We start from the raw sequence: 27914 nt of genomic DNA, 5'->3' as shown, positions 1-27914 counted from the left end.
CTATTTCTAATTGTTTGGGGGACTTGTCTCCCTCAACGTCTATGGTTACAGCCCTGCAATGAGGCCACAGGAGAGGATTTATGAATGGCAGTTAAGCAATGCAACTGACACAGATAGGTCATGTGACAGTAACAAAATGGTGAATGTAGTGTGTCCATATTTCCTTCATACTACCCATATTAATACTATACATAATAGTACTTTTTAATGGTTCTGTTTTAGTTTAAATTCAAATGTAGTACCTACTCAAACAGTTTGGCATTTTGAATGCACAGAGAGTTCTGACAATGTCCTCATGGATGACTGCTGCACACACATAATAAAATGTAAAACATCTTGCTAGTTGAGCCATATTGGCCTAACTGGACCTGGACTAACCCTGGAGTATATTCGAATGATCTTGCCCAGACTGAATACGTGCTGTGAATGTATGCCGTGGTCGCGATTACTACAGCTCTCATCACAAGAGCTCATTCAGCTCATTAATCACAATGAATGTAATCTGACTTCTGTAGCGTTTGTGCTGTGACACTCGTTTGGCGACTCACTCATTATATTGAACAGACACGTTCAGTTTTTAATTGTAGTGTCTGTTCTCTAACTGAACTGATTTTATGAAAATGAATGCGGTGGGAAAGTAATCCAGTGATCAAGTAGATGCGGCTTTGGGAGAGACCTCACAGGCCAGTGAAGCAATGCATTCTGGGAATTATTGTCTTTCATCCCCATGAGACAAAAATACATTTTCTGTCTTTTCTCAGTCTAGAAGGCACCAAATTCAAAAATATGTTCACATGTGTACTACATTAATGATCCAGTTTAAATACAGATTCATCTTCCCAGTTCTGAAGTACCCCTTTAACTGCTCCAGTAAGTTCCCCACTTGGGAACCCTGTTGAGGTCCTCCATCACCCCTCGGCAAGACTCGTATGCATTGGTGGAACCTGTGTTGGGTGCCCATATGTCTTTTCCTTGGCAGAGTCCGTCCATTGGGAAACGCAACCTGATCGTCAGGTTCCTGAGGGGACGAAAAGACTAAATCCACCTCGTCCTACCTCTATACCTTCTTGGGACTTGTCTCTTGGACTTCAGAGACCACCCTTGAACTTTTGCAGTCAGCTGAGTGCACTGGCTTCCATTAAGAGGGTAGGAGACCTGCAAGCATTTTCGTGCCTGGCATTTTCACACGCTTTCCCAATGTTATCCAATTTTCTTGCTGAGTGGGTCATGCGGAACAGCACTGATTGACTCTCTCTGCATAAGTCTTCTGTCCCAAGCAGATGGGGGTCAGAGAGGCTTATGCATAGCACTGGAAGGGTCAGTAACAGTTTTTTTTTTTTTTTTAGGGTTCCCCAATTTGTCGGTTGCGCTCCAACGTGACGTTGAGAGTGACAGACTGAAAGGGAACGTCTCGGTTAAATGGAAAATTCACTAGAGGGAAGTGCTTTAGTGACTGCATGGAGTAATGGGATAAATTAAATCTTAATTAAGGAACACGTCTGGACCCCAGGGTTAATTTCACAATCTTCCTCTATGCTTGTAACCAGCAGGTGGACCTGTAACCAATGCTCCATCAGCGACCCCAATTTCCAGAAAACCTCCTGCTGCTAATCCTATTATTGTAATATCATGTGATAGAGATTTAGCTTTATTCTTTGAGAAAAGCAAGCTCATCAAACACCATCAGGCTCTCACACAAAGGCATAGCACAATTAGAAACATTTTAGTTAGAGTTCAGAGTAAAGCTGCACTTTAATTTCTGTTAGCCTCATGGGTGAAACACAATCTCAGTAATTATTCAACTGCAAAGCTAAATCCAAATTACATTTGGATAAGTAACAAGAATGATAAACAACACCTTGTCTATGCAAATATCTCCAGTTGGTTCATTACAAAATGTATTATGAAATCCTCAATTAAACTAAATACATTTACAGCATTGAGTTAGCAATAAAAATGGCCTTTAATTAACCTTTTTTTCAAAACTTTCACCTTTCCCTTCACCCCCCATTCTGAAAAGATACTGTGACAAGGTTCCCTGTATATTTTACCATTTCTAACCACGCATTTCATGTAAATACACCACCTTGAACTACCAAAATCTGCCCTTTTATCTTAGTTACAATGTACCAATATCCACCACAATGGTACAAGTGGCACAGCAGAAAGACACAAGACGAATGAAAGTTCATTGTAAGTGGCCAGTCCACTAAATATCTCTATCTCTATCTCTAATGCAACAGAAAAATAATCAAACAATATGCATTGAAACACAAAACACACTAATTTACATTACTAATAACAAAAATAAGAAGAAACCAAATTATTTAGTATTAAATAGGCCTAATAAATTATTTAAATATCATCATGTTTTGTCCTTTTACTTTTTTCCACCATAAATAATAATAGTTTTCACATGCAAAAACTTTGGGTGATGTACACTGATTTAAACAATTAACATGTTTAAATCTAACATTTTACAGTATTTTTCGGTAAAAATTACAAACATTTTAAACAGTGCACTGACACTCACCACTCTTCCATATTCGGAGAGGTTTCTTAGCTCTTGCTTTGCTGGATCCCACTGTGGGCTGAGGAGGAGAGGTTGGAAGGACGGGGGTTATGCTCTCCTCTGGTGCTGTAGTGATGGGTGCGGGTGTGGTGACATCAGGTGTGGGTGAGATCACCTCTGGGACCCACAGAAACCTGAACCACTGGATTTGAGAGGAGGCACTGACCAGGCTCAGGAGCAAAAGACAGGTCAACGGCAGCACCGGGACCGCCATGCTGCTTGGCCGAGCAGGGTAGAGGAGCGTGCGTTGACCGCTTTTGCAATACAGCCAGAACGTGCTATATTGCTCCTCCCGCACGGCTGCTCTCTGCACCCCCTAGGAACCCCCTCGGTACCCCAGTGCACCATGCAGACTTTGGTATTCAGCAGGGCAGCCAAATGTCCTATCCTCTACGCCATCATAATGGGATTGTTGAGCACACACAGAGGGAGAATGCATAGCCTTTGACCCCCACCTCAGCCCCCTCCTTAAACCCCTTCCACCTATTACCACCTCTAAAAACATTCAGCCCATGGCAATGAAGTATGCTTACCAAAATAGAGGATTTCACAACAGTGTGCAGCGATGGAGAGTTTCAAATCTTGCTAAATGTTTTTCTTTATCTTACAAGGAAATACAGGTCACACTGAATGCAGGGAGCAGCACACTTCCATAAGAAGACATGCTAGATGAATTTTCAGTGCCACTGTGTTTCATATAGTAACAGTTCATTAAGGTAAGGAAAGTAATACAGCAGAGCAGCAGAGCAAGGACACATTCAATTTATCAAATATGACAGTAACGACTTCTATAAATGATTTCTTTTCATCAAATTTTCCTGGTTAAACTACCATGCTTCCACAAAAAAAAAAAAAAAAAACCCACAAGTGTTTTTAACATTGATAAGACATGTTTCTTGTGACACTGCTAGGGTCAGTAAGTTTTTCAAAGAAGTCTCTTATGCTCACCAAGCTTATGTATTTGATTAGAAATACAGTAAAAAGTAATATTATGAAAACTTATTTCAGTTTAAAATGACTTTTGAATTTTCAGCGTCATGCGTCTTCAATCTGTCACTTAATCCTTCAGAAATCATTTTAATATGCTGGTTTGCTGCTCAAGAAACATTTCTTCTTTATTACTGTTTAAAACAGAGGTGATGCTTAAATATTTTTATTATTTAATTGTGAAAAAAATGCAGGATTATTTGATGTTCAAAAGAACATCATTTATTTTAAATAGAAACTGTATGTAACACTATAATGTATTTACTGCCATTACTTTATATTATTTTATGATACATATAATGCATCCTTGTTGAATAAATTGTTTTTTTCAAAATAATAATAATAACTTTTGAATGGTGGTGTACTTTCTATGCTATTAAAACTTGAGTTATCAGACAACTCTGAGAAGGGCAGTCATATTCTGGAAGGCCTCTATGTTTAGAAACATGGGAAAACAAGGAGTTTGTACTCTGCAAGCAGAGGGAAAAACCAGGGCATGGAAATATTGAGCCAAATTCATCAGCCAAGTCTCCACAGCTCAGTGATCACAGCACATCAATACAGTGACAAAGAGAGTCTGTTCTGATCCATACAGTGTGCTTGATATTGTTGCAGATTGTTAGGGCTACAATAGGGTTATTGGGAGAAAAGGCTTCAACTTCACATACACCTGAATAGCCAATGGGGACACTGCCACTAAAATATCTGTTCTGTTAGCATTCATCTGGCAAAATACAAAATACAATAAAGGCCAGTTCACACCCATGACCAATAACTATAACGATAAAGATATAATTCCAAAGTCCACACCATAACTATTGGTTACAGCACAAAGAAATTATATATAGTTGGATTCACTTTCAGAATTTGATGAACATTATTAGCTGGGTTTTCATTATTTGAGCAGAACAATACTTTCTAAATGTTGATCAAATTAAACTGTTAAATTGTTTCCATTTAACTGATGTTATGTTTTTTTCCTCTTAAATGATAATACATTTAAAAAAAAAAATCATTGCAGTTAGTAGGTATCAGAGCCACCTGTCATGGTTCTGTTTGTGATTTTGGACTTCCAGTTTGTATTTTGATTCATTCCTGTGTTCAGTTTCCCGCCATTCCTTTGATTGTTACTCTTGTTAGTTCATTTGTCCCAGGCTGTGCCTGGTTAATCATCTTGTTTCTGTTCACCCTCACCTTTAGTCTTTGTCTAGTCACTGTTATGTTAGGTTGTGTTCCCCTAGCCATCTGTCTGTTCCCGTGTGACATTATTAAAGTTTCAGTTTGGATTCTGACCTTCTGTTTCTTCAGTTTGTTCCTGGCTCCCGACACCGTTACACCACCACACTAGCCATTATTTTTATATTGGATATGCAGGCATGTTATCCAAACATTATTGGCAAGCAATAATACAAGAGTGGCCACGTGTAACATGTTTTTAGGAAGTTATAGAATGGGATTCTCCCTCATATCTGCTTTGAGGTCTTGATAAATTGTTTGATTTCATTGTTGTTTTCTTTGTTGTTTAGAATCCAGTATTCCCATAATTCTTTTGTCTTTTATAAGTTTAATAAAGAACTCTCGGCCCAGTCTCATCAGAGTTAATAAATGCGAAAAAAATTATTCCATTGCAGTTTTGCTAAATATTCCTTTTACAAATTGCCTGAAAAACCACCTCATGTGAGTGTAAAAATTATAGTATATGGGAGTTTTTGTGAAACCGAGGTGTTTCCATTGGGCGTAGCTTTTTTCTATTCGCAATTTCAATTCGCGCAATTTGAAGGATAATGGAAACGCAGCTACTGATAGCCAATCAGAATCCATTCTGCTTTAAAGAGTTTAAGCATTTAAAGCGGCAAAAAAACAAAACTGCAGAACGTGCTTGGAATTAACAGAACACTCGTGCTGGTATGGACACTCATTTTAAAATTAAAAAGGAAAAAAATGTAAAGTAGCAACTTTCCAGACCGATAGGGCTAGGAACTATACTCTCATTCCTGCGTAATAATCAGGGAACTTTGCTGCTGTACCATGGGTGCAGCAGGTGCAATGATATTATGCCTGAAAATAGGCTAACTTCTGTCAACATAAACAACGTTTTAATTAGTGCATTTGACTATTTTCAGGCACTGTATAATTTCAGTGCGCTGCTGCACCCATACTGCAGCAAAATTCCTTGATTATTCCTTGGGAATGAGAGTTTAGTTCCTGGCCATATTGGTCTAGAAAATAGCAACTTTTCATTTTCTGTCGGTACACATCGCAACATGTAAATAGGAAAATGTTGGTGTTATTTTGTCACTTATTGGGCAGTAGGCTAGATGGAGCTGTTTACCTCCAGCCTTTGTGCTAAGCTAGGCTAGTGGTGGGTGCATCAGACAGAGTTATGGCAAGCATGGAGATGAGAATGATTGATATATATGGACTTATCTAATTCTGAGGGATACGATGAATAAGCTAAAGTCCCAAAAAGTTGGCGTGTTCCTTTAATGCTCTTCAACCCTTAAATCCACTAAATATATCCTGCTTTATTTACCAATCAGATGTGTCAATACATTCCTGTTCATCCTAGAAATACATCCTGCTGTATGTCAAATCCTGACTCTGGGTGCTTGAAAGCGCAACTCTTAAGACACCCTGAAAAAAGAAGTTTTGACGAGGGTTTGCTTGCCATAGCGTCTCATGTGAACATGAAGGAACTCAAACTGTTAGTCTCCATTTGAGACCCAAAGGTTAAGTAGGAGAGATGATGTTCCCATCCAACCAAGCACACTATTCCTTTCCTGTACCCCAATAACATTCAGTAATTGGTTTATTGTCAAAAGCCATCAGCTGTGCAATACTGTGGATTTCTTGTCTATAGAAAAGTCTCAATTAGCAGCCGTGGCCTCCGCTCAAGGGCATTATGCCTAATGGAGCAATTAGACAGCACTGTCCTCTAAATGCCATAGCCAGAATTAAGAGCTAGACACGAATTAAGTCCTAGACACCTTATTTGCATCACATTTCTCTTGCTGAAAAAGCTAGTATTTATACAGAGAAAATGTATTCTAACAGCCAATTACTGCATAATTCGACCTCTCAAAGCACATAGTGTGGCACTTAGGCACTGTGCCTTTTAATTATAACAACGTTTTTTGAGAATATAATAACTCGAAGAATCGATTCCACACTGTTGTTTTCGATTCCTTTTTGAATCTTCTTTTTTTTTTTTTTACGAAATCGATGAAGGAACCTAATCCTGGAGTGACCGCAGGATACATTTTACATTATGAATTTTACATTATGGATGCTCCTGAAATGGCCCAGCAGCAAGTGCGATTTAGCTGATTTAGCTAAAAAGGATAGCACATTATTCATGGGAGTGTTTTTTTATTTCTAAAGTAAGCACTCAAATAAATGTGTGTGACAAAGTTCCTGCGACGTCAGTGTATTAGCCTACCTCGCGGCTTGCTTCATTTCACTCACTCCTTGCTTATAGTGCTCTCAATTTCCATGCACTTTAGATTAGCAATTCAGTAAAATAGAGCAATTTCGGACACAGCAACAGAGTCGACACCGAGAGTCGATTCCTGTACTGGAGTCGACCCCGACTCTGGGGCTATTCAGAGTGGAGGAATCGACTCTTTTGGAGTCGACTCCCCATCACTAGTTAAAACTACATGACATGTCTAAAATGCATGTGCAGAATTAAATTAAATGACTACGTTCAAAAGTGCTTTTGCACAGAATGTATGAGGCAAAATAACCATAATATTAACAAAAACAATAATATAAGAGTGCGCAGTTTATTTGTCAATCACATGCGTGAGCAAGTTGCGTTCGTTACTATAGCACGTTAGACTCAGTCATCATTAATCTGTACTCTAGTCTAGGCGCATTTTCTTTCAGAGTAATCATTGGATTAAAGGGGGGGTGAAACACTCAGTTTCAGTCAGTGTCATGTCAATCTTGAGTACCTATAGAGTAGCATTGCATCCTGCATATCTCCGAAAAGTCTTTATTTTTTAAATAATTATATAAGAAAGATGCGCTGTTCCGAGTCTTTCCGAAAAAAGCCGAGCGGGTGGGGGCGTATCGAGTGAGCGGAGCTAAATAGTGACGTGTGCGCCGCCGTGTTGAGTGCGTCGTAAAGCTGTGTCATCCCTAACAGCGGGAAAAACTTTATTCAAACTAAAAATATGGCTTTTAATCAGATACAGCCATACATCTATGATCCGGAATCAGACCCAGAGGCTGCAGTTGAACAGGAGCAGCAGCAAAAACGACTAGAGCAGGACGTCTGTATGTGGTACAAGTTATACACTAACTATATAATATGCTTAGCGACTTGTGTTATTTACATATTTATACTTGAATTATTTCGTCGTATTTTTGTCTTTGAAGGTGTACATGTGGGAAGTGCAGTTGTGCACGTGTGTGTGTGTGTTTACGCGTGGTTTGTGTAGACAACACGGAATAGTAGCACATTTGAATGAAGAAGCGCGCTTATTTAGTTCAACATATTTCCCCACTCTTTGTGTATTGTTGTTTGGAGTGCTTTTACAATACACAAACATAAAGTTACACATATAGTGGCCAGCTAAACAAATGTACACGCACTACACATCGCATGCTCCATTGATCAATTTCTATATATAGTAATATATATAGTAACTATACGTGATCATGTTTGGGCTACTTGATGAGCATAGGCAAAAACACAGACATTTGAAGTAGTCTAACTCACCGCCCGCGGTTCTAACGTTGGGACCTTTATTGTTGGGACTGCTCCATCATTCAGCATTAGGCGATTGGAAAATCCGGCGTCAAGCTGGGCCTTGTTTATGAAACAGTCGGCACCGAAATGCAGCGAACAGATATAAACATTTGCGCAACTCAGTTGCTGATCCGGAAAAGCAAATTCCATCCACTGTTGGGTTTTTGGGGAATCTGTGCAGGACTGTCTTGGTCTGGCAACCAAAAACGCACTTTTTGATGTCATTGTTAATTTTGCACATTACCTGTGCAGCGCAGCCTACGAGCCAGCGCTTTGATGGCCGTAGCCTGTTACTTTCGCTCTCTCCCTCTCTCTCTCTCACGCGCTTCCGGTAGAATTGTCCGTAAGGCCCATACAAGGAAATTCCGCCCCCATTAACGTCAAAGGGGACGCATGATCGCAAAAAACTTGCCGAAACTTATGACTAACCGGAAGTAGTATTTTTGACAAAGAAATACTCCCATCAAACGTCCACCTTAACTTTTGAAACTTTGTCCATGTTTAGTATGGGATTCCATGTCTTTAACAGTGTAAAAAGATCAGTATGCATGAAACAGCATTTCACCCCCCCTTTAAAGAAAGTAGAAAACTAAAATAAGACCCTCACATCTGCATCTGTAAGCAGTGCTCTCAACCTACCGTTGTGGACAACATAACCATTTAACGATTTAAAATTATGGAGTTTTTGTGTGCATAGCGTAAACTTGTCCAGGATGCAGGATCACAAAAGGAAACAATGACAATAAACACCATTAACCTAAGTGAATGAAAGGTATGTTAATAATCAGTGATATGCGCTCACGGCTTTATTTGAACGTTTCACGCAACGTCATCACGTAATGACGGAAAAAAAAAAGAAAAAAAAGAAGAAAAAAAAAATTGCTTTATTTTTAACTGGTTATTTGAAACTTAAATGTCCAAAAGAACCTTTTTCAGAAATTAAATAGACTTCCAATCATTATTAGTGAGTGAGAGACAAATTAATGCTAAACTATACAGAATTGAAAAGGGCTCTTAAAGGGCTCTCCCCTTGATGGAATCGATTCCAAACGTTGGAATCGACTCTCGATTCCCAACGCCTTGGAATCGAGGAATCGATCCTTTTTGGAATCGATTCCCAGCCCTAGGTTCAAGTCATTACAGGAATGCACACAGAGTAACGGCTGAGCTCAGTGTTTTGACAGAATATATAATAGTTTATTTCTCGCAAAACCTTATAGTATGCCTCCTGGACACTTTCCATATATGGCGGGCATACAGTGAGATACAGTGATCTCACTGTATCATTGCGTCATACTTTTGTATCATTTTTGTATTGTTTTACCATGGTCGCTATCCACTGCCATAATAGGAAGAAGCGCGTGCAGAACTATTGTTAAAATGACTGCTTTTGAGGTCTGAAAGGGAAGGAAGCACAGATATGTATACGTATACATATCTATGGATAGAAGGACCTAGGGCATTAAAGGTGAACTATGTAGTATTTTTGCAGTAAAATATCCAAAAACCACTAGGCCAGTGTTATATATTTTATTCAGTTGAGTACCTACAATATCCCAGATGTTTCCAACTATTTGTAAATTGTGAGAAAATTGCTATTTTAACTAAGGACAGGGACGTTGCAGCATTGCATTTGAGAGAGTCGCCTGTCAATGGCGTCATATCTGCGTTACCCTCGGTTTCGGCTTTTATTTGGCAGGAGCGCTTTACTCTTAGCAGTGTGAACAACTGAACGCACGGAGTAACGTCATAACATCGTTTTAAACACACTTAAATGTATCTAATATGATAAACAGAGCTCCATTACCTCAAAATCATAACCGGAAGAGCGGATCTGTGCAGGCGCCCGGCGAATGTGTCCCGTCCCGTCATAATAAAAGTCCCGGTATTCGCGAGGCGGGTATTTGTTTAACAATCGCTCCAGCAGGTGTGCTCAGGTCCATAACACTCGGTCCTGCTCTGCTTTAGACTACAGTAACGTTAATAACCGCATGCATGAAAGTGATTTCTGCCCGAGTCCTATTTTTCACCGGCTGTGATGAGAAGACCACATCTCCCAAGATGCTGCGCTCACACTTTGCGTCATCAAACTACGCATTTGTTTTGCATAGGCGCCCTCCAGTGGACAAAAGCTGCATAGTGCACCTTTAAAGGGTGAGTAAAAGATGCGTTTAATTTAATTTCCGGGTGAACTACCCCTTTTTATGTAATATATGATGTTAAAAGTAATTAAATCTGTTATCATATCTATTAACTAATAGTGTAAATGAACATGTAGAAGCCATGTATTACAAATTCCAGTTGTCTGCTTTAATCATTCATCATTAGACTTCATCAGACTTTACTTGTTGAGGCACATGACTACTGACTAATTGCTAAGTAAAATGTCATTTTGGTTTTGCTTTCCACACTAAGCGATGGATCTCAATTTTCAGCTCTCTTCAGCTGGGATTCCACTGTTCCAAATGAACTGCAGCCTCCAGTACCTTGCTCATGGTACATGAATATTTCAGATTAAACTTGAAGTCTATAGAAGGCAGAAGGCTAAGAACATGCAGCTGGGCACTGCTGTTGTTACCCCTCCTGTTCAAACCATCCACTGCAAGCGGGACTCGAACCCAGGTCTGTCGTCATTAGAGTTGGACGCTCTAACAAGGAGGCTAAAGGCTGCAACCTCTAGCAACATTCGCTAGAGCATCTCTGGAGATCAGAGGAGTGAGGTTTACTCGCACAGCAACTACTAACTGGCCTCTGTTACACTATTTCGTAACACTGTCTCTAGACCAGACAAAGACAATAGAACCCATTATAATCAGTGATACTGGATTGGATGTGGCGCGACACTAGCCTGGCTCTGTCCTCCTACGTACTTCCACTAAATTTTAATTTTCCTTCAGTATACGTCTGGGACTGCGGTATTTCTTAGGTTTTCTCAGACCAAATTTTTACCGGTCCAATCAGTGAACAGAGGGAGTGGCTGAGAACGATGATGTTGATGTTGTGTGCTAGTTTGAGTTGTAGTTCAGTAATGGTGGCAGAGAAAGATGCGAACAAAACCATTCATTCCGTTGTGGCACCGCTGCCGAATATCCAGAAGTTAAAGCCGGAGCCATAACAATCTTTGCTGAGGTTTGTTGGTGGCCCTCCTCCCCAGAGGGTGAATTCGGGAAAAGTTTGATTTTCCAGCTCGCTCTATTAGTGGTGAAGGTGTTGGCTGATGCCCTATTCGGACAGTAATTGTTCCTCGTGAGGTCGGAAGGTATTGCCATCATTTACAGAGGCTAGTCAGGGATTTTATTGCCGTCTGTTTCCCACTACCCGCGTAAAATTCCCCGGCCGAGTTACCAACTGCTTTTGACAAACACCATGGTCGTGTTGTGCTGTAATAGCTGTCTGAATCCACATCTCTGAGTTTTCAAGAATATATCACTTTAAAATTCTCTGTTTATAATCATTTTTGACCATCGTACGGTTGCACTTTGCTGTTATTTGGATGCATTTCTAGGCTTGTATTTCTTTAAAATGCTCACAAGTATTTACAAGAGCAATATATTTCATCACCGCTCAAACAAATTAAAATAAAAACACATAAACATTTGAATTGGTCCGTTATTTATAGCAGCATTTATTATCATACCGAGAAAATGACATTTTATTTACAGCATACAATCATGTTATGGACCACGTGAGCAGTGCGCTCCCGATCACAAAACTCTCCCTCCACTGTGGCGTGAATAAATCACAATCCGAATGCACGAGTTTTAGGTTTATCCTATGGTTCTATCACTAAGGTGGCATGAACAAGTGCACATTTTGTGAAACAGGCGAAGGGGTGACCTACGTCACGACCATACGTTAGAGATTGGTTATGGCAGATCCAGAGTGCCTCTGGACAGAGCCAATAGTTTTAAACTTCAACAGAGTTCCCGCCTTCGCAGAAGTAAACGCTTGGCCAGATGAGTGGCCAGACTCTCTGTACAAATGAAATGTTTGAGATTTGAGAATCTGGTAAGACCAGGCTAGCGCGACGCTACACCACAACAAAACCCCAACAGTAAACTGATGCCATATTCTATTTCTGACGTTCTCCAAGCTTGTGCGCTACTTCCGGTACGATGGACAAATAGACTTGCCATGGTCTGTCCTGTCCAGTGTAGACAGCAGTTACTGCATGGTGCGATAATGATCTCGTCCAGTTTAAACACAGTGTAGTCACTAGTTCAGATTAAGGTTTGCTGATATTTGTGTGCATCCTTACGACATTACATTCACTGCATGTGCAACTGCCCCACAGACCTTTAGAGGTGATATCCAAACCCACAACCATAATGACATTACTTAACAAATAGTTAATAGTCATGTGTCTAGCTTAATAATACATTTGCAAATAATTATTCAATGATTAATTAAAAGCAGACAACTGGAAGTTGAAGTACATAGATTAAAAAAGGCAATTCACACATTCATTTACACAATTAATTAATAATATATGTTATTAAGGAATTAATACATAATTACATTTAAATACTATAAATTAATATATTACTTAATCTATTAATCATAGAATTTTTCTTAGTTGCTGATGCAGAAATCATTAATTAATGGGTTCATGAGTCATTAAAACATGACTATCTGTGCATTAGTTAAGCATGAATTAATGCATATTAGTGCACCTGTATGTTACTGGTTCTGTGACTAGCATGTGTCAGAAAGCTTGTAATATAACAAACAGTGATCATCCAGCTCTCCCTAGTGGTGAATTACAGAAACTCACCACTAGTGTAAGATCTACCATGTCACTCAAACAGACTCAATGAAACGAACGACACAAAATGTACACTGCAAATCCTATGAAGACATATAAACAAAGGGATTAGCTAACATGCTAAAGATGTGTCACTCATTTAAATTAAAACATATTTCGATGTAGAAACACCCTGCACTAGATCAAGTGTCGGTGTGGTGGTCCGTCGTGTCGACTGATTGGTTGTAAGTGCATGTGAGGGTCTGAGTGTACTGAGGGATTAGCATCAGTGCTAGAGAAAGAACAGGATCTGACAGTAGTCGGGCTTCAGTAATCAATTAGCAAAATGAAGGAGGCTTTGTGGGTGAACAAAAACAGTGCTTAGCCACATTAAATCAAAATCACACTCCAGAGGCTTTTCAGTAAAATCTGCACTCGTCTGTTTTTTTAGTGACTCCATTTGTTACTCGAGGGCAGTAGCATACTTGATGTCAGACAGTATTTTGGCCTGTTGTCTGATTAGTTGTTTACATCTCCATCTCCAACTGTTTAGGAGCAGAAACCCCACTGTTATAACCCAGGGAAACAATCAGTGGGTACTGGCTGTTTGTGCGGTACTGAATTGGGTATTAAAAGGGAGATTGTTGCTGTGCAAGGCATCTTTATATAAATATAATTAAATATAAGCTAAATTATAGTAAATACTGTGTACTGTACAGTGACCCAAAAACATATTTAAACCCTTTTGGACACTTAAATCACTCTAATGCCTGAATGTCATTGCATAGATAACAAAATACCAAATGACAACTGTAAACAAAGGATTCTAGAGCTTTTCTCACAACTAACTTCACTTTTATGAGCCTTGGTTTTGTAATGACTTAGTTTTAAGGGACTGGTTTCAAGGTAATTTTAGTGAATATTTTAAGTCAGTTCAAATGTGTCCAAATGTGTTCCTATACATATACTATAAACAAGTATATCTTTTTTTTAAAAGAACACATTCGAGCAAATTCAAGCATGAACTGAATGGAAAATGTATGTAATGATCCACCCACCTACATTTACAGTACAGTACACTGCCCTTTAATTTGAACTTATTAAAGTGAACTTATTGAATAAGCATATAAAGTGCCATGAGATGAACCCGTTACCAGGTACACAGGTACTTGGACACTGTCAAAACGGTCACCTCCATGCTACAGTGCGATCTTGCCAAATATTTTGGCAGTCAACTTGTCTTTAGCTCACAGCAATATGTATTTGCGAGTGTTTTTTTTTGGTACAATGACATAAGGTGGTGTGTGACATCACAGAAATTAAGTTTTTCGAACCAATAAGATTGAGCTTCTGGGTGGGAGGGAGGAACTGTGTCCGAGCAGACAGTGGCCTAGTGTTCTTCACTCTGACTCAGGTCATTATAACCTCCTCACACACCTATAAGAGTAGAAAGAAGCTCAAACTCAATGCTGCTTCTGTGTAACGTGTTTTCTTTATGGCAACAGTCCCCACCCGCTTTTTTTTTCTTCTTGTTGTAGATATGCAACTAAGCACCGCTTTCTGCAGCTCTTTGAGGGCAGGAAATGTTTAGTTTTATGCATGTTTACAGTGACCAATCCATTCCTCTTACATTTAACTGCATGTATAACTTTCCTTGTTAAACTGTGAAACATTTCAAATAACACTGAACCACTATGGAACGGATTTGCCATACATGGATGATGTAGCATCAGAAAGTTCCACCTTTTACTCCATTATACAAATTTGAACAGGAATTCAGCATTAATATGGCAACAGCATGACACGCTATACATTAACTCCCTCTTCTGAGTATACCAGTGAAGTCTGCACTCTGCAGGTATTGTTGGGAGTTTACCATGCTCATTGTAATGCAGAGTTCCCAAAGGTCAGTGATAGACTCCTGGGCAGAGAATGATAGGAATGTCCAGGCCCCCAAGTTCTGTCCAACCTAAATCATTCAATCACCCACCTGGAGATCATAGATGACTGACAATTGAGGAGGAGGCTCCCCAAAGTAATTTCAAAACTGCACGGAGGAGGAGAGTAAGGTAAAGAGAAAAGACAGCCCTCAAACATTTTTGGGGGGCGATCACTGATATAAAATACATTAAATTAATACACAATTCATATTGAAAGAACATAATATATTGATGCATATTTGTTTTTCTTTCTTTCTTTCTTTCTCACTGGAGGATTATTCTCAAAATTATTTTCAAAATTCAAATCAGTGTGCCTTTGAAAAAAAGCTATTACCTTAAGGCTACTCCAGACAGAAAGATTGATCATTGTTTTGTTTGTTTATTTGGTGGTAAAAATTCTGCACTGCAAAAAAAAACATTTTGTCAGTTAGTATGTTTGTCTCTTTTCTAGTCTAAATATCTAAAAATTCTTAAAGGTGCACTATGCAGCTTTCGTCCACTGGAGGGCGCCTATTCAAAACAAATCGTAGTTTGATGACGCAAAGTGTGAGCACAGCATCTTGGGACATGTGGTCTTCTCATCACAGCCGGTGGAAAATAGGACTCGGGCAGAAATCACGTTCATGCATGCGGTTATTAACGTTACTGTAGTCTAAAGCAGAGCAGGACCGAGTGTTATGGACCTGAGCACAGCTGCTGGAGCGATTGTTAAACAAATACCCGCCTCGCGAATACCGGGACTTTTATTATGACGGGACGGGACACATTCGCCGGGCGCCTGCACAGATCCGCTCTTCCGGTTATGATTTTGAGGTAATGTAGCTCTGTTTATCATATTAGATACATTTAAGTGTGTTTAAAACGATGTTATGGCATTACTCCGTGCGTTCACTTGTTCACACTGCTAAGAGTAAAGCGTTCCTGTCAAATAAAAGCCGAAACCGAGGGTAACGCAGATATGACGCAATTGACAGGCGACTCCCTCAAATGCAATGCTGAAACGTCCCAGTCCTTAGTTAAAATAGCAATTTTCTCACAATTTACAAATAGTTGGAAACTTCTGGGATATTGTAGGTACTCAACTGAATAAAATATATAACACTGGCCTAGTGGTTTTTGGATATTTTACTGCAAAAATACTACATAGTTCACCTTTAATGCAAAAATACTACATAGTTCACCTTTAAATCAAGATGCATTTACTAGATAAGTAAAATGACGTCAAATATTTTTTCTTGTTTTCTTGAAAATGAAATCAATAAGTGAGTTTTTGCTAAAAACGAGCAAAATTATCCTCCCTTGCCTTCATGATATTAAAGGATTAGTTCACCCAAAAATAAAAATTCTGTCATTAATTACTCACCCTCATCAGCCTCCGTTCATCTTCGGAACACAAATGAAGATATTTTTGTTGAAATCCGATGGCTCAGACAGGCCTTCATCGACACCAATGTCATTTCCTCTCTCAAGACCCATAAAAGGCACTAAAGACGTCGTTACAAAGCCCATCTCACTACAGTGATTCTACAATCATTTTATGAAGCGACGAGAATAGTTTTTGTGCATAAAAAAACTAAATAACGACTTATATAGTGATGGCTGATTTCACAGATTCATGATTCGGATCGCATGTCAAACCGACAAACCGATTCAATACACCGATTCGTTACGGTTCGAAGCTTTACGAAGCACTGTTTTGAAATCGGCCATCACTATAAGTCGTTATTTAGGGTTTTATTACGCACAAAAACTATTATCGTCGCTTCATAAAATGATTGTAGAATCACTGTAGTGAGATGGGCTTTGTAACGACGTCTTTAGTGCCTTTTATGGGTCTTGAGAGAGGAAATGACATTGGTGTCGATGAAGGCCTTTCTGAGCCATTGGATTTCAACAAAAATATCTTCATTTGTGTTTCGAAGATGAACGGAGGTCTTACGGGTGTCGAACAACATACAACAAACAACATATAGGGTAAGTAATTAATGAGTCAATTTTTGAGTGAACCAACCCTTTAACAAAATAGTATAAAATTAATAATATATGCAAAAAAAACACTCATATGATGCGCCAAAGCAGTCACAGGTAAAGCGAATATTGGTAATCATCTCCTAAGTCCACATATTAAGGGCAGGGTAGATTTGATTGTCAGCAAACAATCAGTTCTCATAATCAACAAAGGCGATCCCATCTGGTCCATTCAAACAGAAGGACTACTGTGGAACAAGTCACACAAAATTTGAATGATGATTATGAGAGGGCTGTGTCATAACACTCAGCCCATCGACCTCTGCTGCGTATGGGGCTGTGTAGCTGCAGACCAATCAGAGTGCCATGATGACCCTATCCACCTTAGAAAGCGCCCACTGGGCACGTGAGCGGTAGAGCAGTGGAAGAAGGTTTCCTGGTCAGATGAGTCCCATTTTTGTTATTATTACATCATGTGGACAGCCGTGTGCCATTTACCTGGGGAAGTGATGGCACCAGAATGCACTGTGAGACGACGGCAAGCCAGTTGAGGGAGTGTGATGCTCTGGGCAATGTTCTGCCGGGAAACCCTGGGTCCGGCCGTTAATGTGGATGTAAATTTGACACGTGCCACCAACCAAAACATTGTTGCAGTCAAGGTACACCCCTTCATGACAATGGGGTTCCCTGGTGGAAGTGGCCTCTTTCAGCAGGATAATGCACTCTGCCACACAGCACACATTGTTCAGGAATGGTTTGAGGAACATGATGAAAAGTTCAAGGTGTTGCCCTGGCCTCAATCCAATAGAACATCTGTGGGATGTGCTTGACCAATCATTTCGATCCACGGCGACTCCACCTGGCAACCCGTAGAACTTGAAGGATATGCTGCTAACGTCTTAATTCCAGATACCACATTACACCTTCAGGGGTCTTGTAGAGTCCATGCAGCTGCTTTGGCAGCATACAGAGGACCAACAGAAAACAAGGCAGATGTTTTGGCTCATCTGTATATATGTGCGTGTATATAGATAGCAAGTCTACTCCTTATTGTGACTTCATATAAAAACACACGTGCAAACTCATACTATCTTTAGACCCATTAGTATTAGATAAAGAAGAATCATTTATTTGTTGATTTGGTGATAGCGATTTTACTCTCCATTGTGATTTCACATTGCAAACTCAGACTAACACGCATACCTTTATTTCCAGGATTATTATAGTTTGTGATGTCAATAACTGTCTTTAGAAATTAGGTAATTATGTACATCAGCACACTGTAGACAAGCCCTCGACCAGTACACTGTAGAGAAGGAAGAAAACAACAGTGGACAACGACTATCCATTCAGGGAGGCCATTCTCCAACTCAGTCTGACCCTTACCCAGACTTCCCTGAGAAAGATGAGTTTGATGGGGTGGGGGGCTAGAGGGGTGATGTGTTTTTTCCATGCTGTGTATTTTCCAATGTGTGTAATATATAACTGTATGGGCTAAATGGATGTATTGTATATCAGCAAAACTGCAGAGCAGAACTTCCTTGCAAATTGATGATGTCACTTTTAGGGTCAATGTGCTTTTTCAGCATATTACAGTTTATCTGACTCGTTTGAAGGAAACAAAGGAAAGATGCAACTAACTCTTCTAACTGTCTGCAGTGTTGTGGCCAGAAAGATCAATGAACAGTGCCATTTAAAATCAAAGTATGACATGAATACACCACAGCCATGAACATATTGGTGACAAACAGTAGGTAAACAATAATACAAGCATTATATTTTTTTATATTTAATCTAATCACATATATTATATTTAATCTCTAATCACTTGACTGAAAATCAAACATTCTAAATGACAGATTTGCTATATTTAGAGGACTTCCCGGGCAGGTGTTATCACAGCAGCAAAGAGAAAAGGGATTTTAGGCTATTGTGTGTGTTTGATTGATTAATGCTGAATGCTGGTTTTCGGGGGTTCCTTCCTCTCAATGTGAATAATTCAGAAATACAGTGATGACCCGCCAAAAAATATGATGCAATAAATTATGCCAACAAATCCAAAACAAGTCACTGTAAAAACAATTGCCATTTTACACAAATTACTGCACAAAGTAGACAAAGGACAAAGTAGTAGAAACAGTGCAGAAATGAATCAAACTGCAGCAGCAACACCAGCCTTCACTTTAACAAGGCATGAAATTTAAGTCACGGTGAAAAGAATAGTGGCAATAACAGTGTCTGATCTCGCCTCAGACAGCTTCACTTCTGAGGCTGAACTTAAAACACATTTAAAAAGCCTCTCTTTTATTGGCTACATTTTCACAAATGCAGAATATGAAACTCAGTTTACATTCAAGAACTCCCTGCATGCAGCCTAGCATGGATAAGAGCATTGAGAGCAGCAATAACACCCCTTAGGGTAAACATAACACAACCAACATAATGTTTAGAAGATATAATTAATGTCGATATTTATTTGTACAAAATTATTTGGGAATTTAGTCTGATTCAAGGGGACTGAGAATACCAGATCCTGACTGGACGAGAGATTTTTGATCAAATAAATGCAGTCTTGGTGACCAGCTTTTATTTTTATTTTATTTATTTATTTTATTTTTTACAAATGTGTTTTATTTTTGAATGTGTCACTCATATATCTTCTTGTTCATTAAAAGTTGGTTGTTTTTGGTTCATTCTGTGTCTCGTATAAATTGGACTTAAACTTCAAACATCCCTGACAGAAGAAATATAATCTAACGATGAGCAATAGCATTAACAGGGACTAATAAATGCCTTTTCAAAAATGGCATTGATCATTGTGAGTGCTGATGAATGTTTAAATAATTATTACTTAACATGTCTAAGGATTTTAAGAGTTTTAGCAGTTAAAAGAGATAAAAATTCAGACTGATGAGTTTGTTCAGGTCAGCGGCGAGCATCTAAAGTTACATGGCTGCCTGGATGATTGCCTTTTGAAGACAGTGAACTCATTAACTAACCTGCACAGAGAGGATATGAAGGATTTACTCCATTCTGACAGTTTATCCCTCAATTTTTTTGCCACTCCAGACGTCTGAGCACATAATAGTGTTGAAAAATGTAGGCTGTGATCAATGGAATGGAGGTCATCTGCCTTCTATGAACAGTAGGTGCTGTCAGAAACTGACATAACCCAATGTTCACCTATGCATTTACCTGCGCATGTCCCCTAATTCAGAGTTTCCACAGATGGCCACATCAAACCTGATGATGAGCAGAAACACACTTTGTTCTCTATACGAAGGATGCTGTTAAATGGTTGGTGGGGCACTGGATCTATACGCAGAGACGGATTATGATGCGGTTGTAACAGACCTGTCTAAAGGTTCCCAGACTCTCCGATTTTTAGGGTAAGTTGGGAAGAAATGGTGCGGCACCTTAGTTTCTCATTTGGTATGTGTTTTGCGGCGCTTCGCTCCAATTCCTCGGGGGTCTAATGCCCTGTGCACGTGCCTGGTAGGCCCATGCGTTAATCTGTCCCTTCAGATGTGCTCTAACCTCTACAAGTGCTTCCTTAAGACTGGCACACAGTTTCATTTAAATTGAATATTTTTGTACAGAAAAAAAAAAAAAAAAGGTTAAATCACAATGCCCTGGAGAACAGAACATTATATCATCTCACAGTTCCTTTCAGTGGATCCACTGGTTCACTCTTAAATTTAATGTTGGGTTAAGCAACTATAAATAAATGCCTCACTATATCAAAAATACAACAACAGAAGCATTTGCTTCATAATATAATGCAATACTAGCCAAATACCTGATAAAAAAAAGCATGTCTAAGAGTTAGGAGTCAATAAAGTTATTCATCTGGCAGGATTTTAAGATCTGATTAGAATTTTGCCAAATGACCGCAGGTGATCATAAGATCTACAACTGATGTAGCATCTCTTTGTTGTCCTCACTTTACTCTCTGTCTCAAACCGGTCCTCACAAAGATAATTGTAGACATATATTCATTAAAGCCTTAGCATGGCTGGTTTCATTTGATTCTTCTAAATAAAATTAAAAAATATATATATATCAAGTATGCATGGTGACCTCAGTCATCATCTTACCTACAACTTTTTTTTACATCACATAAAGGCCACCAGCCATGTGTACATTTTTGTGTGTGTAAATTCTACCACAATCTGACACTGATTTCTCATTAACACACTGTAAAACGTTACATTTAAAGTATACTTCATGTTTGGTTTAAGTCAGATAAATGATTTAATATGACTAAATCAACAAAAATACGATATAGGCCTACTGTACAACATCAATTAGTTATGTTAAGGGTCATATCAGGTAGAAATTGTTTAGTATAACTGTACTGTTTTTACTTCTGAAAAAGTTAAACTCTGGGACTTACATGATGTCATTACAGTACTAAATGTGCACTTAAAAGTTTTTTTTTTTTTTTTGTAGCTTTTTATAAGAATTCACCTACCTTCCATCACATGAAGCGCAGATGAGAGGTAACTCAAGGCGAGATGCGCACCAACGAGCCACGACAGGAGGCTAAACGAATGCAGTGATGTTAAATACAGTACACATCCACATCTGTTTGCATGATGAATTCGCATCCCATCAACTTACCGAAGTTTCATTTTCTTCAGAAGTAAGAACATAATATTGTATATATATATATGAGCAAAATCGTGGATATCAACACTTCCAGAGTGTTGTCACACTCTCTCTCTCTCCTCTTTCACTTCTCTCCTCCTGACTGACTCTCCAGTCTCTCACTTCAGACTGGCTGAACAAAGACTGCCTCAGTCTCCGCACCAGCGCTACGAGCTACTGAAATCCGACCCGAAAATTCTCTGAGAAGCGACGGTCTCCACTCTTTCAAATCCGTTTTAGTGCAGTGACCCCATAAACAGTTCGGCTGTTCAATCCCTTAACAAATATGTTTTTAATCATCCTTGGCTGTAAGAACACCCACCGATGTTGCTCATGAGTTTTCCCATGTTGCATCACTGAGAGGAAAATATGAAATCTTTTAGCGAAAAAGCTTTATTGATTCTCGACTAAAGGAAGAAAATAACCGTCTGCTATTTAGGGAAACAAAACAAGCATTTTGCTACAATATTGTAAGGTTAAAAGCTGTTCAATCCCAATGCCAAACTAGGCCAAACTGGAAAGAAAGTTTTTTTTAGGCCATTATGCTATAGCTGATAATATGTTGCTGTTGTCAGATTAGCCAATGTAAAATCAATTCCTCAGTAGTTAGAAGGTTATATTTATCTTTGTATACCCTTCAAGTTTGGATTTTTGTTTCTATAAAAAAGTTTAGGCTATTTGATAGGCCAGGCTACAATAAAACAATATTCTAATAGTTATTTGGAAAGGCAAAGCTGAATTTTCAACATCATTACTCAGTCTTCAGTTTTAACTTCAGAAATCATTCTAATATGATGCTTGGGTGCTCAAGAAACATTATTATCAATGATGAAACATTGTGCTGCTTTATGTTTTTTTATGATATGTAGCCTACTAAGTTTTAAATACCATTTAAGTTCAAAATAACATTTATTTGAAATAGAATCTTTTGTAACATTATAGGCCTATTTACTGTCCATTTTGACCAGTTTAATGCAGTCTTTGCGGAATAAAAAGTACTTTCTTTCTAAAAATATTTTTTGAACATTATGTTTACATAAAGAACAGACCTTGTTACATTTGGCCTAATAGCAGATTAGCTTTTTTTCAGTTCATATGCATTCCCTGAGAATCAAACATTTATTGTATTTATATATAAACCTGCTATTCCAAAAACCCATTGGAATTTACTTGGCTTGAAAAGCTAATTCCCTTCCGGGTTTAAGGACTGCATTCTAATCAGCGATTTCTTATCATTGGAATATTTGTGATCAAATTTTAATTTTTAATTTATTTATTTATTTAGATTGTTTGTAGACATCTTCCAAATGTCCAAATTTTGATGTACATATGTTTGAGTTTTAGTTAATATTTTCCATTAACATGGAAGAACAAATATATATTGATTTATCAAACAAAGGCTCTTCCCACCATTTTTCAGTTAAACGGTTTCCTTTTTATTCCCTGGTGCTTTTAAGACAAGAATAGATGCCTAGGAAATCCACGTTCCATACTGAGAAAACTCCTGAGACACCTACTTAAAAAACTGAAGATAACGTCCATGAAGGACCACCTAGAAAGCAAAAGCTTTTTTGACTTTCACCAGGGGCCTTTTAAAGCCCATACTGTCCCCTCAGAGACTTGCAGAGCTGCCTCAAGGCACTCATACCTCTCTCTGAAACAATTCAACAACTCGGGGGCACAGATCCTGTCAGACAAAACATCTTTGGAAGTCTTTGGTCCTGAACAAAAGATCCTACACCACGAGAGACCTTCCTATTCTTCACCAGCACACTCTCCCTGTTATCATCAGAAGAGTCCTCACCCAGGTCCAGTTAGGCTCTTATATTTCAGCCCACAAAAGTCTACATGATGAAGTGTTTTGTTAAGGTGATATATTAATGGGTGATTCATGTCAGCAACCTGCAATTAGCTTGTCTATAAATGATAATGGTTTTGTGGGAAAGCCTTTGAAATCCTGGAGAATGAAGATGACCCGACAGTGGACCTCCTAATTGGAGCACTAACTCATGCTCAGGGAATGAGCAATCCCTGTAGACTTTTTATTTTTAATTTTTATGATTTTGTGATGAATCATAATTGTATGATTGTGAAGCTGGATGATTTGCCATCTGATAAAAGAGCAGCAAAAGTGTTTTGCATTTAGACAAATAATATGGACATAGTAAAAATTATTTTTTACAGTACGTTTTACAAGAAAGCATTTCAGTCTTTGTACATCCAACTTCCATGTCAAATTCAATGTTACTTTCCATTCTGTTGTAAAAATTTAGAAAATTAGAACATTTTACAGTTTTTTCAGTGTGTAAAGTTGTCTTTCACAAAACTTGAACATACATTAACATAAACAATTATTAATTATAATTCTATAGTTATTGATTATATTAATTTACGTGTGTCTAAGTGTGTCTGAGTTAAAATGCGTTACTTTAACCTAGTATATATTCTGTCTTAATATTTTCCCAGTGCTCGGTTCCCAATTGGGTTGTTTTTAACCCAGCCATTTTGAGAGTTTATTGAAATAATTAATACGCGTTGGCATCTTCAATTTAAAATGCATCTAATGATGATATCTGTGAAGAAATATGACCAATGACCAGTGACCGATGTGTGTCAGTTGCACCCATAAGCTCTGACAGAACTCAGACATAATGTGTTGTTGACGAGGTCAGATGTCAGCTGACCTCAGCACTATCGGTTAAGTACACTAACTCATTTTAAGCTTTGCAGGATATGCCAGCAGCGTGTACATGCTTCCCAGAAGAATGTACTGTGCCACAAGTAAAACACCAATTAAAAGTGAGAACAAGATTTTTGCATGATCTTTCAGTCATCAGATTTGTATTGGAACAGTTCATCCACAATATTCAAAATGATATTTACCCAAGTGCAGTGTCTAACATGAACATTATGTGGATTAGTAGAACAACATGTGAAAGTCTGGCCTCAGAGAGCAGTCAGTTCCTGGATTTGTTATTATAATGTATACAAACAAATACGGATGCCTCCTGATGACTCAGTATGTTTGATGAGACTAGCATGAGATTGTTCAAATGCTTTTGATGTTGTTGAAAAGCTCTCTGATCAACTTCCACATGTTCAAGTCAGTGTCTCTCCTCTAAACATGGGAAAGAGCTGATTTCCTTATTCTCATAAGTCTCTACTGACTAACTTGCTTTGAAAGCTTTGACATGGCTTTCAGTTCTCATTAGTTTGGTATATTCATATAATATTAAAGCTAATGTTAATGGGGATAAGGTATGCAGACACACCTTCACAAATTCGAATTATACATTAGCCTTTAACACTGAATGTTTGTTGTTTAATAACACATAATGTAGTCCCTTTATGGGATGTTTTTTATGAGAACCACATGTTTTTTCCAATGTTAAATCGTTTTTTCAACATTTTAATCTCTTCTATATAGCAAAAGCTGACACACACACACACACACACACACACACACACACACACACACACACACACACACACACACACACACACACACACACACACACACACACACACACACACACACACACACACACACACACACACACACACACACACACACACACACACACACACACAGTGTTTTCATGTTTTATGGGGACTTTCCATAGGCGTAATTGATTTCATACTGTACAAACTGTATTTCTATCCTCTTACACTGCCCCTAAACCATCACAGGAAACATTCTGCATTTTTTACTTTCGCAAAAAAAAAACTTTTGTATGATTTATAAAATGTTTTCCTCATGGGGACCTAAAAATGTCCCCACAAGGTCAAGGATTTCAGATATTGCCATCTTTGCGTCCCCATAACGTAGGGATTACCAGCCCACACACACGCACGCACGCACACGTCGCACACACGCACGCACACGTCGCACGCACGCACACGCACGCACACGTCGCACTCACGCACACGTCGCACACAGACACACACACACACACACACACACACACACACAAACGTTTTTTTGTTATATTTATATATTTTAAAATTAGTTTTTATAGGCCAGGATGCATTAAATTGACCAAATCCTAAACAATGTATCACAGTTTCCAAAAAATATAAAGCAGCACAACTGTTATGAACATTGATGATAATAATAACAAGAAATGTTTCTTAAGCTGCTGAATAGCATATAAGAATAATAATCACATGACACTAGAGTTTAAAAAATACACTGCATTTTAAAATATGGCCGTTATTTTAAATTGTAATAATAATATTTCACAATATTACTGTTTTTTGCAGTAAATTTGATCAAATAAATGCAGCCTTGGTAAGCATGAGACACACCTTTGAAAAACATTTTTAAAAAATCATATTGATCCCAAACTCAAAAGCAGCGTGTGTGTAAGGTCAGTTAAAATTCATTGTAACGGACTCTAGTGGAAACATTACATCATTTTATTTTAATGCAACAGAAGTGCTCTTATGATGTGAAACTCTATATATAGAATTTCAAGGAAACCTTTAGAAACACTGGGATGCTGTTGTGCTGATGTCCCCATGATGCACCAGCAGCTGGACTACAGGGTCAATAGCTTTGCTGGTGAATTGAATAGTCCACCGGCAACACCAAACCAGCACAAACACTTCTGGACCTCTAAACTGATTTTTTTTTTAGCATGGCCTGAAAAATTCAGCATGCTGAACATTATGAGATGTTGTGTATCTTAATGCTGTTTACTGCTATAGTAACAAAATAATATCATAAGTTCAGCAGAGGGAACAGACTCTGCATTCACAGGGCTGGAAGCAATGACACAGTGTGACTTGAGAGGAATTTTGTTTCGTGGGATGTGACTGTATTAGCTGCATGAGGGCTGCGTAGGGCAACACTAGCACTGGTGAGGATGTCAATTACACAAAATACTGACCTCACGCTTTTCAGCATGCAACATTTATTACAGCAGTTAAGCCCAAAATCACAATAATCACAGAGGAGGCCTTGTGTCTTACTGTGGATGAATCCAAAAGAGTGGTCTTGATTTATAATGTAAAATGAAAATTAAGTCAAGACATCCTGGTGAACTGGTGAATGCTGTTCACTGATTGAATCAGAGCTATTAAGGAACATAACGTAACAAAGAATGTTAATTTTTCTCCCTGAGATCCACTTTTAATTTTTGTAAAATTTGCCAAAAAACTGTCACTATTAAGTTTTATGAGAATTCCACCCTCCCCTGGCTTTTAAAGGTGCACTATGCAACTTTTCCATCCACTAGAGGGCACCTATTCAAAACAAAGGCGTAGTTTGATCTAACAGCTAACAATTTTAGATTATAAGAATGTTTCCCTAACGTTCCCATTAAGTTCTAAAAACGTTTTTGAATGTTCTAGGAACGTTGAAATGTCCAGTTTGTGGAACGTTGTATTAACGTTCTCATTAGGTTATAAGAACGTTAAATAACGTTCTTATAAGGGTGTGGAGTATGATCAAATAACCTGTTTTCTCCTTTAATGTACTTGCTTTTGTTTATTGACAACTTATTCTTTCTTAAAAAAAGCTAAAACCACTTTTATAATTGTCTTTTATGTTTATATTACATTTATATTTAATACATAATTAGTTTACTTGATTTTTCTTCTGATTGTAAAAAAATAAATATATACACGAAAATAACATTTAGGTGTCATTAAGTTGTCTCTGGATATACAAATTATGTATCTGAAGTTTGAGAAAAAAAGCTGTATGACTAATTTGTAATGACTAAAACTTTTTTTAATGTAGTAACATTTTTAAAGAATGTTGAATGTAAGAATGTAAGAATAACGTTTTATAGCTAATGTTTTTAGAACGTTTCTCAATAGCAAATAACGTTGGCACAACGTTTTAATAACGTTACTGCAAGAATGTTTTTTGATAACTTTGAGAGAACTTTCAGAGAACGTTAGCCAACGTTCTAAGAACGTTCCCTGTTAGCTGGGATATGACACTAAGTTTGAGCACAGCATCTTGGGACATGTGGTCTTCACCTCACAGCCAGTGGAAAATAGGACACGGGCAGTTGTTCATGGATGAGGTTATTAACGTTACTGTAGTGTAAAGCAGAGCAGGACCGAGTGTTGTGGAGCTGAGCAAAGCTGCTTGAGCTATTGTTAAACAAACACATGCCTCGCGATCACCGGGACTTTTATAATGACGGGGAGCAACACAGAGTTATTAGAGTTAATGCCCAGAGCCCCCACTCTGCTAAAACAGCAGTTATGGGGAATAAACGTAAAGGGTGTCTTTGTGCCTCTTAACAGACACAAAATGCAATTAAAATGTCTGTCCAACAT

At 38.4% G+C, this 27914-nt stretch overlaps 1 protein-coding gene across 1 annotated transcript in view; it reads right to left on the bottom strand.

Annotated features, from left to right (window-relative positions):
- The window catches only part of col15a1b (collagen, type XV, alpha 1b), a 42643-nt gene extending 39847 nt beyond the window's left edge, over nucleotides 1-2796 (bottom strand). The window contains exon 1 of the mRNA XM_067453814.1: nucleotides 2534-2796. Coding sequence (XP_067309915.1) covers nucleotides 2534-2786 — 253 coding nt within the window. The 5' untranslated portion in view covers nucleotides 2787-2796. The remainder of the gene's footprint in view (nucleotides 1-2533) is intronic.
- Nucleotides 2797-27914: the final 25118 nt, after the last annotated feature.

Source organism: Pseudorasbora parva, chromosome 9 (assembly GCF_024679245.1).
Source record: "Pseudorasbora parva isolate DD20220531a chromosome 9, ASM2467924v1, whole genome shotgun sequence".
NCBI lineage: Eukaryota > Metazoa > Chordata > Actinopteri > Cypriniformes > Gobionidae > Pseudorasbora > Pseudorasbora parva.
Note: the sequence above shows the minus strand (reverse complement) of the source record. Positions and strands in the feature narration are given on the sequence as shown.